General features: G+C 41.4%; 1 protein-coding gene across 1 annotated transcript in view; it reads left to right on the top strand.

Annotated features, from left to right (window-relative positions):
- Positions 1–15,373, top strand: part of CAMK4 (calcium/calmodulin-dependent protein kinase IV) — a 175,788-nt gene that overhangs the window by 25,565 nt on the left and 134,850 nt on the right. Inside the window, exon 2 of the mRNA XM_010846144.1 lies at positions 1,307–1,421. Coding sequence (XP_010844446.1) covers positions 1,307–1,421 — 115 coding nt within the window. The remainder of the gene's footprint in view (positions 1–1,306; positions 1,422–15,373) is intronic.

Here is a 15,373-nt window from a genome sequence, read left to right as displayed (position 1 = left end):
TTTGTTTATTTTTGCTTTTATTTCCAATATTCTGGGAGGTGGGTCATAGAGGATCCTGCTGTGATGTATGTCAGAGAGTGTTTTGCCTATGTTCTCCTCTAGGAGTTTTATAGTTTCTGGTCTTACATTGAGATCTTTAATGCATTTTGAGTTTATTTTTGTGTATGGTGTTAGAAAGTGTTCTAGTTTCATTCTTTTACAAGTGGCTGACCAGTTTTCCCAGCACCACTTGTTAGGAATTGTTCTTACCTATTAACATTTATATCACCAATTCCTGACTCTTGGAGGCTCTGTTAAAAATTTAATATGCAAAGGTGTCTAGGAATATGTTTGATTTATAAATTTCTTTTGTTCTTAAAATTTCAGAACCACTAGAGTGAATGTATCATAAGATACATTCCTTAGGACTACCTTCCTTAGTCCTTTGGCCTAATCTTCAAAGTCTGACAAGTTTGCTTCAACTGATCTTATTTCAAGATTTATCTGAAGCTCTCTCTCAGGTTGTACTTGAGCCTGTGTGGTTTCTCTCTGTTTCTGTCTCGTTCTCTTGCTCTCATGACTGGAGAGGGTACATCAGGACCACAGTGTCCTGCTTTTTAATGTTCTCTTTTTAGTAACTTCACACATGTATCACATAGAGATAGATAGTTATGGAGTCTCTTCTTACCATTCTCCTTTACAGGTAAACATTTTCTGTACATCTTCAAATTTTTATAGAGGGATAAATCTGCTTTTCCTCTGTATACCTTTAACCATTTCAATAGTATTTTCTCCTGGACATTTCACATCATCATTTTTGTTAGTGCGTGTGTAAGTGGTAACAGAATTCACCACAACAAAGGAGCCAGTGTCTCCACAGGGCTAACCCTGGTCTGGGGAGGTAGCAGGGTACCAGTGATGCCGTGTAAATTCTTAAAGGTCCCCAGCACCCTTGCTGAGTTGTGGAGACTCTCCTGACCTTTACGGCCTAGTGTGGGACTTAAGCCTCCCCCTGAAGTCCCGAGCTTTGCTGTAGTCCAGGCGCCTGCCTTCAGGAAGGGCCACAGGCTGTGAGATTGGGTAGAGGTCCTATAAAGTCTGTGTTTACCCGATGAGCCGTGACCGAATGCAACAGGTCACTTGTACAGAGATGGACGAGAAGTAGAAGGGGAAACAGGAAGATTCAGCATGGCATTCTTAATTATGTAGAAAAACGTCCCCTCAAGTTTGTCGAGTCCTGTAGTAGAACGTAAAACACTTGTCAGTTATGAGGGTAACTGCAAGAGATACTTGTTTTCAAGCTTTCCCCTTAATTTCTTACTGAGAGCATAACATTTTCTTTTTGTCTTTTTTCCCCCTCAAGGGGTGCTACATCCATTGTGTACAGATGCAAACAGAAGGGGACCCAGAAGCCTTATGCTCTCAAAGTGTTAAAGAAAACAGTAAGTTTATTTCATTATATAACAGCGTCTCTAAGGGATACGTGTCCTGGAGAAGCCAGGAGCCCTGATCCAAAGGACAAAGGTCCAGAGGACTGCGGTGTGCAGCTCACTCACTTGGGTCATGTTTGTGAAAGGACAGCCAGATGAGTTGTTTTCTGATGGAAACTATGATTCTTTGAAAGCATCTGGATCGTAAATTAGATATGGCTGTGGGGGAGAGAAGTAGGGAATGGAAAAAGATTTAGAGTTTCCAGGTGAACTTTGCTTTGTATACCTGCCATGTTTTCAGATATATATGTATATGTGTGTGTGTATACACACATATATATATATTTAATTTCCAATCACTTAATATACTAGAAAAGCTTGCTATTTAGAAACAGCTGAATGAAATACAAATAGATGCATTTGTTAAAGGATTCATCAGCTTCTAACTTGATTTTCAGATGGTGCTTTTGCTTCAGTAAACTATAACCAGACAAATGCTAATGTATCTGGGACTAAATCTGCTCATCTGGGACTAAATCTGCTCATCTAAAAAGTTTATATTTAAACAAGAAGGAAGGATTTTGTTATCATACTGGTTTTTGGTTTTTTCCCCTTACTGTAGATGAGCTGAGGGGGCAAAGGTTGCTTAGGCTCATCCCCAGTAAGTACGAAGTGCTAAGGTGAGAGGTCAAAATTCGAATACCAGTCCGTAATACCGGCATTTTATACTCCTGGTGCCTCAGAGAGGGTTTGTCATTGTAATGCCCTACTGATACTTTCTGTCCTCAGGTAATTTCCCCTTCTAAAACCACAAAAGACAGTATATTCTTTTATCGTGAACTCTTTCTTTTTCAAATTTTATGTGAACAAATATGTGAAATATATATACTTCTGAAAACCCAGCTGTAACATATGCTGAGAAGAGACATAACATAACTTTTGAAATCAAATAATACCTCTTTGAGGCCAAGGGTTTTTTTTTCGTAAAGGCAACGTAATATCACCGGCTGTTGTTGTATTGTCTGGCACAGGGAAGTTTTAGGCTCTCATGTAATGAGTAAGAGAATAATGGCACAAGGTATTCAGTCAAATAGAAGCAGAATGACATTTTGAAACAATCTGTTAGACTTTAAGGCCATTCAACTAACAAGAGTGGTGTAACTGAGCAGAGTAGTATAAACAGCATTTGCTCCTAATAAGCTCTTTCTTCTGAATTTTCCGTTTGGTGTAGGCAATGATTCCAGAATGCAGAGGGATCTTTTCCTCAGTAAGGTTTGAAATTTTCTCTTAAATCGATGTCTTATGGTCATAAAATGTGTTTGAGCTAGATTATTAAAATTTTATGAAAGAGAATTTCCTATTAAACATCTCAGTTCGGTTCAGTTCAGTTGCTCAGTCGCATCCGGCTGCTTGCAACCCCGCGGACTGCAGCACGCCAGGCCTCCCTGTCCATCACCAACTCGTGGGGCTTGCTCAAACTCATGTTGAACATCTACTTGTATGAAAATTATTTAGCACGCTTTAGCAGTGGTCACACAGGTGTTTTTGGACTTGGTTGTATCTTTTCTTGATGGTTAAAAAAATTGGCAGTAAAATTTGTGTGTGGTTGTTTTATTTTCATAGTTGAGGAAACTTTAAAAGGCACTGGCTATATAAACATCGAGGAAAATAAGTATTCAGAAATGACTTGTGAATGCTCAGAATTGCCAAGGACAAAGGGTTGATTTAGACAGTATTTGCTGTCAAAGATCTTTGGATGAATTGGAATAAGAGCTAAGTGAAGACATTTGGTAGGTTCATGACTCTCATTCACTGGGAAAGTAAAGCTCTGATTTGCCCTGCCTGTCTACTTCTCTCCATCTCTGTCGTGGAAGCATCTTCCTCAGAAGACAGGCAGGAAGAAAATGTGGATGAGAACCGAGTGTCAGATGGCCCTGCAGAGCGACGCTGTGAGGCAGATGTTGTCAGATGCAGTTACTGTTGTGCCAAACGGAATGAGAGAAATCCCTGGAGAAACCCCGAGCTTTGACCATGAGTTAGATGGAGTTCCCAGCATTGTCTCCTGGAATCACCCTTGCCCAGAGATGTGTAAACGAGAGGAACAGCAGGCAAAACCTCAAAGAGCAGTTGCCTCCAGTGTTTAATTCTATGTAGGTCATGAAGACAGAACTTCTTTCTCCAAATGAAATGAACAAAGCCTAAGAATCTATTTATAGAGGACAAGTGATGCAGGGGAAATGAAGTATTCTAGCAAATTCAGTTTAAATCTACTCTTGAGGGGGAAAGGGGGTTTCAGAAAACTTGAATCATTTATGAAATCTATTTGAGTGAGCCACATAAAATTGCACCTGTTTAACTATTCTTGACCTAAAAACGACAGCTATGCGGGTCAACTGACAGCCTTGGGGCCACTGTATGACTTCACTGGGCAATTCCCTGGCTCCTCGTTTTATGACCAGCCCTAAATTTTAAGGGATTTGAAAGATTATCTACATCTGTCTATCTATCAATCACTTCTCAACTATCTGTGAGAATTTCTTAGGTTTGATATAATAAACTACCATAAATTGGATGGCTTAGAACAATTAAAATTCTTTTCCCGCTTTGAGTTCTAGAATTCTGAATCAGAGGGATAGCAGGGCTGGTTCCTTCTGTGGGCACGAAGGGAGACTTGGCTCCAGCCTCGCTCTTGGCTTCTGGGGACGGTTGGCAGTGCTGGGTGCTCCGTGACTGGTCACTGCACCCGTCTCATCTCTGTTTTCATCACATGGTAGTCTTCTTGCATGTCTTTATACCGTCTTTCCTCTCTGCATGTCTGTGTTTAAATTTCCTTCTTATAAAGACATCAGTTCTGTTGGAGTAGGGGCCCACCCTACTCCAATATGAGCTCATCTTAAACTAACTACTTACATTTACAACAACTAATTCCTGAAGTCTCACTTTTAAGGACTAGGGGTTAGGACTTCAACATATTTTGGGGAGGGAAACAATTTCACCCAGAATACTATCTGTAAAATGGGACCTCTAAGGTAAATTTCAAAATATTCCATTCAATAATCTATCTGAAGTTGAATAAAATTTTTTTCACAGTCAAGAAGCTAATGAACATAAAACCCATCCATTTTATAAGTGATCAGATTCATATATAAATGTTTTTAAGTCCAAGAAAATATTCCTATTTCTTCAACAAGTTAATTATTTGATAACAATAATCCTCTTTCCTGGGATCTGTTAAAGAGATTTTCAGGAAAGTTTACCCCAATTTCATTTTCTGGCAATATTATATTCCTTTCTCATAGCTTAATATTTTAGGAAGGATTTAGTTTATATTGGAAATAAGGGACTTATTCCCCCTATAAAACACCCTGATTATCATTGCCAACCCATTAAGAACTCATATGTCTGGGTAAAAGACAAAGGCTCTAATTAATCCATCAGAAATCAGACTAAAGCATCCGCTCTCATGAAGAAATCCATATTCCATCAGTTGATAGGCACAGAGCAGAGTTGATATGATAATAATAATAAACATAAAGTAAATGGTAACATTCCGACAGTTGGGTATTTTGGCTAATAAAATATTATTGCAGGAAATAAACAGTGATTATAACAAAAATATTTTAAATGACCATATATTTTATGTTGTTCGGTCACTCAATAATGTCTGATGGACCGTAGCACGCCAGGCTTCCTCTCCTTCACTATCTCTCGGAGTTTGCTCAGACTCGCATCTGTTGAACTGATGATGCCATCCAGCCATCTCATTCTCTGTCACCCCCTTCTTCTGCCCTCAATCTTTCCCAGCATCAGGGTCTTTTCCTATGAGTCAGCTCTTCACATCAGGTTGCCAAAGTATTGGAGCTTCAGCATCAGTCCTTCCAATGAATATTCAGGGTTGATTTCCTTTAGAATGGGCCAGTTCAATCTCCTTACTGTCTAAGACTCTCAAAAGTCTTCTCCAGAACTATAATTCAAAAGCATCAATTCTTCAGCACTCAGCTTTCTTTATGGTCCAACTCTGACATCCAGACATGACTATTGGAAAAACCATACCTTTGACTATATGGACCTTTGTGGGCAAAGTCTCATCTCTGCTTTTTAATATGGTGTCGAGATTTGTCATAGCTTTTCTTCCAAGGAGTGAGCATCATGGCTTGCTCCATAGCTGCAGTCACTGTCTGCAGTGATTTTGGAGCTCAAGGAAATAAAATCTGTCACTGTTTCCATTGTTTCCCCATCTATTTGCCATGAAGTGATGGGACCAGATGCCATGATCTTCGTTTTTTGAATATTGAGTTCTAAGCCAGCTTTTTCACTCTCTTGTTTCACCCTCATCAAGAAGCTCTTTAATTTCTCTTTGCTTTCTGCCATTAGGGTAGTCTCATCTGCATATTTGAGGCTACTGATATTTCTCTTGGCATTGATTCCAGCCAGAGAAATCTTGATTCCAGCTTGTGCTTCATCCAACCTGGCATTTCACATGATGTAGTCTGCATAAAAAGTGAAAAGTGAAAGTGAAGTCAGTCATGTCCGACTCTTTGCGACCTCATGGACTGTAGCCTACCAGGCTCCTTCATCTGTCCGTGGGATTTTCCAGGCAAGAGTACTGGAGTGGGTTGCCATTTCCTTCTCCAGAGGGATCTTCTCAACCCAGGGGTCAGACTCAGGGATCAAACCCAGGTCTCCCACATTGTAGGCAGACGCTTTTACCATCTGAGCCACCAGGGAGGTAGTCTGCATAGAAGTTAAATAGGCAGGGTGATAATATACAGCCTTGATGTACTCCTTCCCTAATTTTGAACCAGTTCATTATTCCATGTCTGGTTCTAACTGTTGCCTCTTGACCTAACTGTTGCATACAGGTTTTTCAGGAGGCAGGTAAGGTGGTCTGGTGTTCCCTTCTCTTTAAGAACTTTGCACAGTTTGTTGTGATCCACACAGACAAAGGCTTATGTGTAGTCAATAAATATATGGATATAATACCATATTCTTTATCTATAGATAACTTTCATTTCTAGATTTAGAATACATTAAGATACATATTGGGAGAAGGCAATGGCACCCCACTCCAGTACTCTTGCCTGGAGAATCCCAGGGACGGCAGAGCCTGGTGGGCTGCCGTCTCTGGGGTCGCACAAAGTTGGACATGACTGAAGTGACTTAGCAGCAGCAGCAGCAGCAAAATACATATTGACCAACATTATTAATGTCTGCAACTTAGTTTCAAATAATTCTCAACCAAAAAATGTGTGTATGTGTGTGCACATATGGGGAGAGAGAAAGAAAATATGACAGAAGTCAATAGTTATAAGACAATGTACTAATGTTCATGCTGGTATTTCAAAATTTCAGTGTATGAGAAAATTCTCCTAACAAAAAATTTGTTTTAAAACATACTTTACCATTGAGCTCTTGTTCAATTTAACTTTTCTTTGGCCATTCAGAAAGTGTATCAAGATCTTACAGTTTCTAAATGTCGTGATAAACAGCGGTGACTCTCTATTATAGAGGTGTTAAGTGCCAGAAAACAGAGAATGGTATTAATAGTTGAACCAACTCTTTACTATACTGAAACTCCTGAGCTCTTCCAGAAACAATATCCATTTGTCTCAGTGCATTGTTAATGAGGATAAAGCTTTGATGGTCGTGAAAGTGAACAAGAAGGCAAATGAATTGAAGGGCTATTTGGGTTGTTTGGGCTCCCTTGGTGGCTCAAACGGTAAACAAAATTTGCCTGCAATACAGGAGTCCCTGGGTTGGGAAGAGCCCCTGGGGAAGGAAATAGCAGCCTGCTCCAATAGGTGGTTTATTTTGAATTTTTTTTCAAAATAGTATTAGCGATCCTTGGACCAAAGAAGTCATCAAGTCACAAGAAGTGGCATGCTTCCTCTCCTCCTGGGAAGAGTATCTCATTTTGTAACTTTTTATTTTGAAACACAAATTCACAGCCAGTGCTATCTCTGTTGTCCATTAGTAACTCGTTACCTTGCATGTAAGGACTAATATCAGGGGAACTGCAAACTTTGTAAAGCAAATCCAGGGTAAAGGAAACAAGTCTTGCCATTTTCTTTCACTCATGAGCCTTTTGTTATCTCCATTTTATGTGATATTTAGAGGAAATTGAAATAGAGGAGAAAGATTTTCCTAATCTACGTCCTCAGGTGAACAACTTTGGGACATTAAAGGATTCTGACAGGACATTTTGTTGATATTACCAGACTTCTGAAAATGCCGAACTTAAAACTGCGTAGAAGGAAAAAATAGATTCAAGAAAGTGTCAAAATTTGAACAGATTAAGCAGATGGAACCTTCAGTCTGGACTGACTTTTGGTGAGTTAAATGGAATCACAACTTTTGAAGAATTTTGGGATATAGAGGAACAAGTCATAAACATCTCTTTTCCTAAGAGTACAAAACTTGGGGTGTGTGTAAATAATCACACTTCAGCTGTATCAATATGGCTCATTTTCAGGAACTAATTGAGATTTAAGAAAATCATGATCATCAATCATTTATAGTGTCCCTGGAATTTTGGAGATAAATATTTGGATTCTGAAATCCTGATGACATTTATAGCTATGTGGCTCAACCCTTGAAAAAGACTACATTCAGTTTACTATAAAATCCTTCCATGAATACCCAGTATGGAATCTAAGATTAGCCTCAATGTGTAAATTCAGAATTTATGAGTCTGAGAGCCCATCTCAGTCTCCTGACTCTCCTTAGGAACCGCTTAGTTGTGGGTAAGATCATGGGCTGTGGAGTTCAGCCTGAGTTCAGGATCACTTCTGCCACTTACTACCTGGATGACTTTACAGCAGATATGTACATCTCTTAATGTTAGTTTCTTCATCTGTGAAATGGGTTTAAGAACATCTAGTTCATGGCATTTTACTAACAATTAACAAAAGATAATTTATGTAAAATATTTCTCAGTACCTGGGGAGCATATTGGAGAAGGTGATGGCACCCCACTCCAGTGTTCTTGCCTGGAGAATCCCATGGATGGAGGGGCCCAGTAGGCTGCAGTCCCCGGGGTCGCTAAGAGTCAGACAGGACTAGGCGACTTCACATTCACTTTTCACTTTCATGCATTGGAGAAGGAAATGGCAACCCACTCCAGTGTTCTTGCCTGGAGAATCCCAGGGATGGGGGAGCCTGGTGGGCTGCCGTCTATGGGGTCACACAGAGTCAGACATGACTGAAGTGACTTAGCATAGCATAGCATAGTGCTATCTTATTCTGTATAATTCTGATGTTTTCATTAGCTTGATTGAAAACTAAGCAGTGAGCCACCAGATATGTTGTATACTGCTGTATGAATAGATTATATCATTTTGGGAGTCCTTTTAAATCAATCTGCCAAAAATAGATATGCATCTTTTTAAAATGAACTTTTATTGGAGTATAGTTGCTTTACCACGTTGTGTTAGTTTATACTGCACAGTAAAGTGAGCCCACGATACATATACATACATCCTTCGTTTTTCGATCTCCTCCCCATCTGCGTCACCACAGAGCACTGAGCAGTTTCCTGAGCTGTGCAGCAGGTTCTCATCATTTATCTGTTTTATATAGTATCAATCATGTATATATGTCAGCCTTGACCTCCCGATTCATTCACCCCCTATTTTACTATTATCAATAAAATTTATTGTGATACTAAAGATTTCTGGTCATATGACCTCATACTTGAATCTTAGAGGCCCATGATTCCTAGATTCGAGCAGTTTCAACCCTCCTGTTCTATTCTGATTCTTGACATTGGAGCACTGTCTCTTGATCCATAGTGAGGAAAGTGTTCTGGGTCTAAATGTTGTCATATTTTAGTTATTATGATATAAAGCTACCTATAGATCGCTGGAAAGGCTTCTCTTGAATAATTTAACATTCACGTGGTAAATGTTTCCAACTTTTACAAAATTTTCCTTAAATGCCCAAAGGCTAAAAGAGGCTTTTAACCTCTTCTCGGTTGGTTGAAGAGCTACACATTGTGACTTGCTAATCATTCTGTGAGTTAGTTTTTACCTTGTATTCATTTTTCCTGATATCCTTATAAGTTAGATCTTGGAGCATGTAACTGTGCTGCGGCAGCAGACTCTGAAAGGCTGCTCTAGATTGAATTGCAGAAAGTACGAGGCCTACCTCAAACTCTCGGCAGCTGGACCTCTAGGGCATCTCCTAGAGGAGTTTTCAGCTTCTTCAGTTCTGAAATGGAAGTAATGCTTTTGACTCCACTCGGTAAACTGAAGCTTACCTGCTCTTATCTCTTTCCATCTAACCTTTGGGAACATGGAAAACTGATCACAGGCACGTGCTCTCCAACTTCTGTGACATGCGTAAGAAAGATGGCTGGGTTAGTCTGGGTTAAAGATACGCAGCTACTAACATTACTAATACTTTAAACGTAGCTACTTTGAACCACTCATCGTAGGCTCTAGAAGTGCAGTCAAGGTCGCCCTTGGTCAGTGATAGAGAGGATAATAATAAATCACTAGCTCAAATAGACCTTTTGGGCCCAACTGAGGTCTCAGAACACATTAAGGAAAGTAGCTTGCAGATAACAAGCTGTGTCAAGTGAACTGAAACGTCAAGCATTCTCTGTTGGAACCTGTTGATTTTCATAGGGACTATTAAACTAGGTTCCCTGGAATAGGAACAGGGATATTTCTATTGAGTTTGTAACAAGTACACGTCTACAAGACAAGAGAGATAACAGGGTAGAATGTTAATCTTGGCCTGATTTGTATGCTCTGCCGTTCAGAGATCCACTTGGAAGTCTGGGTGTTCTTAGAGCAACTTACTCATTCTAATTTGATTTATTTTTTTTGGATAGAAATGCTGCTGGAATCCATCACAATTCAGCTCACTTATTTATCTTCTCATTATATTGATCTTTCACAGGCACTTTGTTGCCTTTTAAAAAATAGCACCATAATTCGGAGGCAAGCTGGTGCAAGGGGAGTACATGTACTAATGCTGCAGCTCACAGAACAACTGGCATAATTTACCCCCAGAGCTGGAGGTATAGAGTGCAAGTGTACGTCACTCAGTCGTGTCTGACTCTTTGCGACCCCATGAACTGTAGCCCACCTGGCTTCTCTGTCTGTTGACTTTTTTTAAGTGAGAATACTGCAGTGAATAGCCATTCCCTTCTTCTGGGAATCTTCCCGACCCAGAGGTTGAACCCAGGTCTCCTGCATTGAAGGCAGATTCTTTACTCTCTGAGCCACCAGGGAAGCACCAGGGGAGTAGGAAGAAAGAAAGAGACAGAGAGGGGAAGATGCTGAATATACAGGTGCTGGTCTGCGTGCTGTTATCAGAAAGAAACAGACTGTGCGCCGACACCAGCTGCTCAGGTTAGCACGCTGAACCCTCCAGTGCTTTTATAAGTGGCGAGTGGTTGGATCTGAAATGATCTTCACCCTGTATATGGAGTCTATGGAGCAGCAGCAGGAGATGACTAGCCTGAACTAGAGGAAATCTTAGAGGGAGAGCTTATGTCACCCTTCCCTAGCAGAAGAAAGAGACAGAGCTTCTCAGAGACCTGAGTGGGGAAGGCCTGGTAACCAGAGGAGAGGTTCAGAGAGGCTGAAGGAGCTCCGGGAGGGAGGACTGGGGAGTGGAACGGATGGGCCACACCGGGAGAGGAGAGACGGGATGAGCCTGCAGGCACACTCAGGATTTCCTGACTTAGTGAGCTCAGGGAGTGAGAGCTGGGGAGCAGATGGGCCACAGCAGGGAAAGGCGAGGCTGAGAGGAGCTCGGGGAGTGAGGGCTGGGAAAGCTGAGGCTGAGAGGAGCTCCTGGAGGTGAGAGCTGGGGAGCGGATGGGAAAGGAGAGACAGTGAGGAGAGACAGATGATCCTGCAGGCACACTCAGGACCCCTGACGTACTGAGGAGGAGAAGGGCTGTAAGCTTAGTGCTAACCATGAAAAACAGTCTAGTAAGTTTTTATTTTTATATTTATTTGTGGTAGAAGTTGAATAATGGTCAAAGCTGCATCTATCCAGACAGTGTAAGAAGAGAAGAGAAAAAAGGCTAAGAGGAGATCAAGTCCTGGAACTCCAGACTGTTAATCTGTTGAGAGAGAGGAAATGAATGACTGTGTGCAAAAGATGTTGATTAGAAGAAATCCAAATAATTTTCAGTATTGAATTAGCTTGCAACAGTTTTTTTTTAAAGAAAGTGTTCTCAGATTACCATATGCCAGTTCAGCAATTTTAACAACAAAGAATAAAAATGGGAGCCACACTTGATTAATCAGCAGTCTATAGTAACCCCTTTTATATGTTAATGCAAAAATGCTTCATGGGAATTTTCCCTGGAAACCAAAGGACTCAGTAGCATGGAGTCCTAAATCTGAGCCCTTTCTGTTTGATACCAGCTAGGTCCTGAAAGAGAAAAAAGACTGAAAAAAAGGAAGGAATGATCGTGGCCCCGATCTGGTACTGAAACTAGATATTGCTCTTTGCTAATCTGATTAAGGATGAAAAAACCTTTGTTGACTGACACATAGACACAGAGAAGCTGAGTGCAGTTCAAGTCACTCTGTGAAACAGGAGTTTTCTATGTACAGAGAAAGCAAGCAACATATTTCTTTTCTAAATGCTGTGAAACCTTAGGTTAGTGAGTCTCAGTATACAGCATCCACTACCAAATGAAAGATGAGTAATGGAGGGTGTGATGGTCAGCGATGCCGGTGTGGCTTCCTTTGTGTTTCTGTCTCCTGGATAGACAGGATGCCAGTGGTCCCACCGGTGCCCACGTATATGCTCCGTTTGTCTCTCTGTCTTATGGGTACACAGGCCGCACCGACGGCCCACCGGTGCCCACGTATATGGCTCCCTTTGTCTTTCCGTCTCACGGGTACACAGGCCGCACCGACGGCCCACCGGTGCCCACGTATATGGCTCCCTTTGTCTTTCCGTCTCACGGGTACACAGGCCGCACCGACGGCCCACCGGTGCCCACGTATATGGCTCCCTTTGTCTTTCCGTCTCACGGGTACACAGGCCGCACCGACGGCCCACCGGTGCCCACGTATATGGCTCCCTTTGTCTTTCCGTCTCACGGGTACACAGGCCGCACCGACGGCCCACCGGTGCCCACGTATATGGCTCCCTTTGTCTTTCCGTCTCACGGGTACACAGGCCGCACCGACGGCCCACCGGTGCCCACGTATATGGCTCCCTTTGTCTTTCCGTCTCACGGGTACACAGGCTGCACCGATGGCCCACTGGTGCCCGTGTATATGGAATTCCAGTTTGCTCTCCATTCTAAGCGTCAGTATCACAGGGTCCATTCAGTTAAAGCTACTCATTCTTGGTCTCTATCTGAGAGATCTGAAAAATGTATCAAATGGATAGTTATATCTACAATGCTTTTTGCCCCATAGAATGCCAGCCTGACACTGGAAGGATGTTTCTTTGAAATTTTGAGATCCGGATAGTTTAGAACTATTTTTCCATGATAGCATCAGTACATATTTGGGTGTCATGATCAGTTTCAAGGTGTGACAAAAATAATGAAGTAGTGTAGGCTGCGAATGACTTCTTTTATTGATAAGTCAAAGTGAATCCAAGTTTGCTATCCTCATCTTTTAAATTTTGACATATTTTTTGAAGGGGAATATGGATGAATGTCATGATTTACCTACGATATTTATATGTGCATAAAAGAAGAAATTTAAGTATCCTTTGTTTTCTATGACAGTTAAAATTCTTCCTGAATCTGATACCAACTGGGTATCTGGGGGGAAAGTGCTTAACAGTTTTAGTCAAAGATATCTTAGGTTTTTGTTTTGTTTTGTTTTTTTCCAGTTTGAGTCTCTTTTAGCTTGAAAGAATTTCTCTAGGGTAAATATTCAGTGTAAATCCAGGTCTGTCTCAGAGCTGTTTCTCTGTCACCTGCTCTTCCTACATTGGCTTCTGGATTCAAGGGCGGCTGTCACCATGGAGCATGGCCCCTTCCGTGAGGACAGAGCAGCGGTGCACACAGCCACCCCCTGGTGCTGACCACCCGAGACAGGGGAGGTGAGGGCATGGTGGCTGCAGATAGCTGTGGAACACATCGACACATCGTGGGCATGAATACGATCAGATATGCAGAGAAGGACAGGACCCCCCAGTGCTGGATCACAGGCGCTTTCCACTGCATTCTTCGAACCCTGACAGTCCTGGGGACTGTTATCAAGCGGGAGCGGTGCTGGAGCGTTAGCATGGAATGTATGCACATCAGCCCAGTTAGTCAACGTGGAGCTTTATATCTGAGCCATTCAGTCCAGAAGAGACTTAAGAGCACGCTGATAGTGCATAGAGTATGTACCCATCACTGCATAGAAATAGACTTTAAGAAGGATTGAGCCAATATGCTTCCCTTTTTGATTTCTAGAAGCATCTGATCTCTTCAGAAAAATGAAGCTCTGGGTTAAGATGTTAAGATGATTCCTCACCAAAGAAGGCAAATCTGGCTTTATACAATGAGAGAGAATACTGCCATGGAGAAAAATCAACCGGGAATTTTTCTTCGAACCTTAAATCATTAAGATTTGTAGTATCTCATTCTTACTCTAGCCCTAGAGCTTTATTATGTTACTTTTAGGATCATAGATTTAAGGGCCTAGATCTGATAGATAGAGTGCCTGATGAACTATGGAATGAGGTTTGTGACATTGTACAGGAGACAGGGATCAAGACCATCCCCATGGAAAAGAAATGCAAAAAAGCAAAATGCAAAAAGCTGTCTGGGGAGGCCTTACAAATAGCTGTGAAAAGAAGAGAAGCAAAAGGCAAAGGAGAAAAGGAAAGATATAAACATCTCAATGCAGAGTTCCAAAGAATAGTAAGAAGAGATAAGAAAGCCTTCTTCAGTGATCAATGCAAAGAAATAGAGGAAAACAACAGAATGGGAAAGACTAGGGATCTCTTCAAGAAAATCAGAGATACCAAAGGAACACTTCATGCAAAGGTGGGCTCGATAAAGGACAGAAATGGTATGGACCTAACAGAAGCAGAAGATATTAAGAACAGATGGCAAGAATACACAGAAGAACTGTACAAAAAAGATCTTCACGACCCAGATAATCACGATGGTATGATCACTCACCTAGAGCCAGACATCCTGGAATGTGAAGTCAAGTGGGCCTTAGAAAGCATCACTAGAACAAAGCTAGTGGAGGTGATGGAATTCCAGTTGAGCTATTCCAAATCCTGAAAGATGATGCTGTGAAAGTGCTGCACTCAATATGCCAGCTAATTTGGAAAACTCAGCAGTGGCCACAGGACTGGAAAAGGTCAGTTTTCATTCCAATCCCAAAGAAAGGCAATGCCAAAGAATGCTCAAATACCACACAATTGCACTCATCTCACATGCTAGTAAAGTAATGCTCAAAATTCTCCATGGCAGGCTTCAGCAATATGTGAACCGTGAACTTCCTGATGTTCAAGCTGGATTTCAAAAAGACAGAGGAACCAGAGATCAAATTGCCAACATCTGCTGCATCATGGAAAAAGCAACAGAGTTCCAGAAAAGCATCTATTTCTGCTTTATTGACTATGCCAAAGCCTTTGACTGTGTGGATCACAATAAACTGTGGAAAATTCTGAAAGAGATGGGAATACCAGACCACCTGATCTGCCTCTTGAAAAATTGGTATGCAGGTCAGGAAGCAACAGTTAGAACTGGACATGGAACAACAGACTGGTTCCAAATAGGGAAAGGAGTACGTCAAGGCTGTATATTGTCACCCTGCTTATTTAACTTCTATGCAGAGTACATCATGAGAAATGCTGGACTGGAAGAAACACAAGCTAGAATCAAGATTGCCGGGAGAAATCTCAATAACCTCAGATATGCAGATGACACCACCCTTATGGCAGACAGTGAAGAGGAACTAAAAAGCCTCTTGATGAAAGTAAAAGTGGAGAGTGAAAAAGTTGGCTTAAAGCTCAACATTCAGAAA

Source organism: Bison bison, unplaced genomic scaffold, assembly GCF_000754665.1.
Source record: "Bison bison bison isolate TAMUID 2011002044 unplaced genomic scaffold, Bison_UMD1.0 scf7180017864231, whole genome shotgun sequence".
NCBI lineage: Eukaryota > Metazoa > Chordata > Mammalia > Artiodactyla > Bovidae > Bison > Bison bison.
This window is presented reverse-complemented; position numbering and strand designations above follow the sequence as displayed.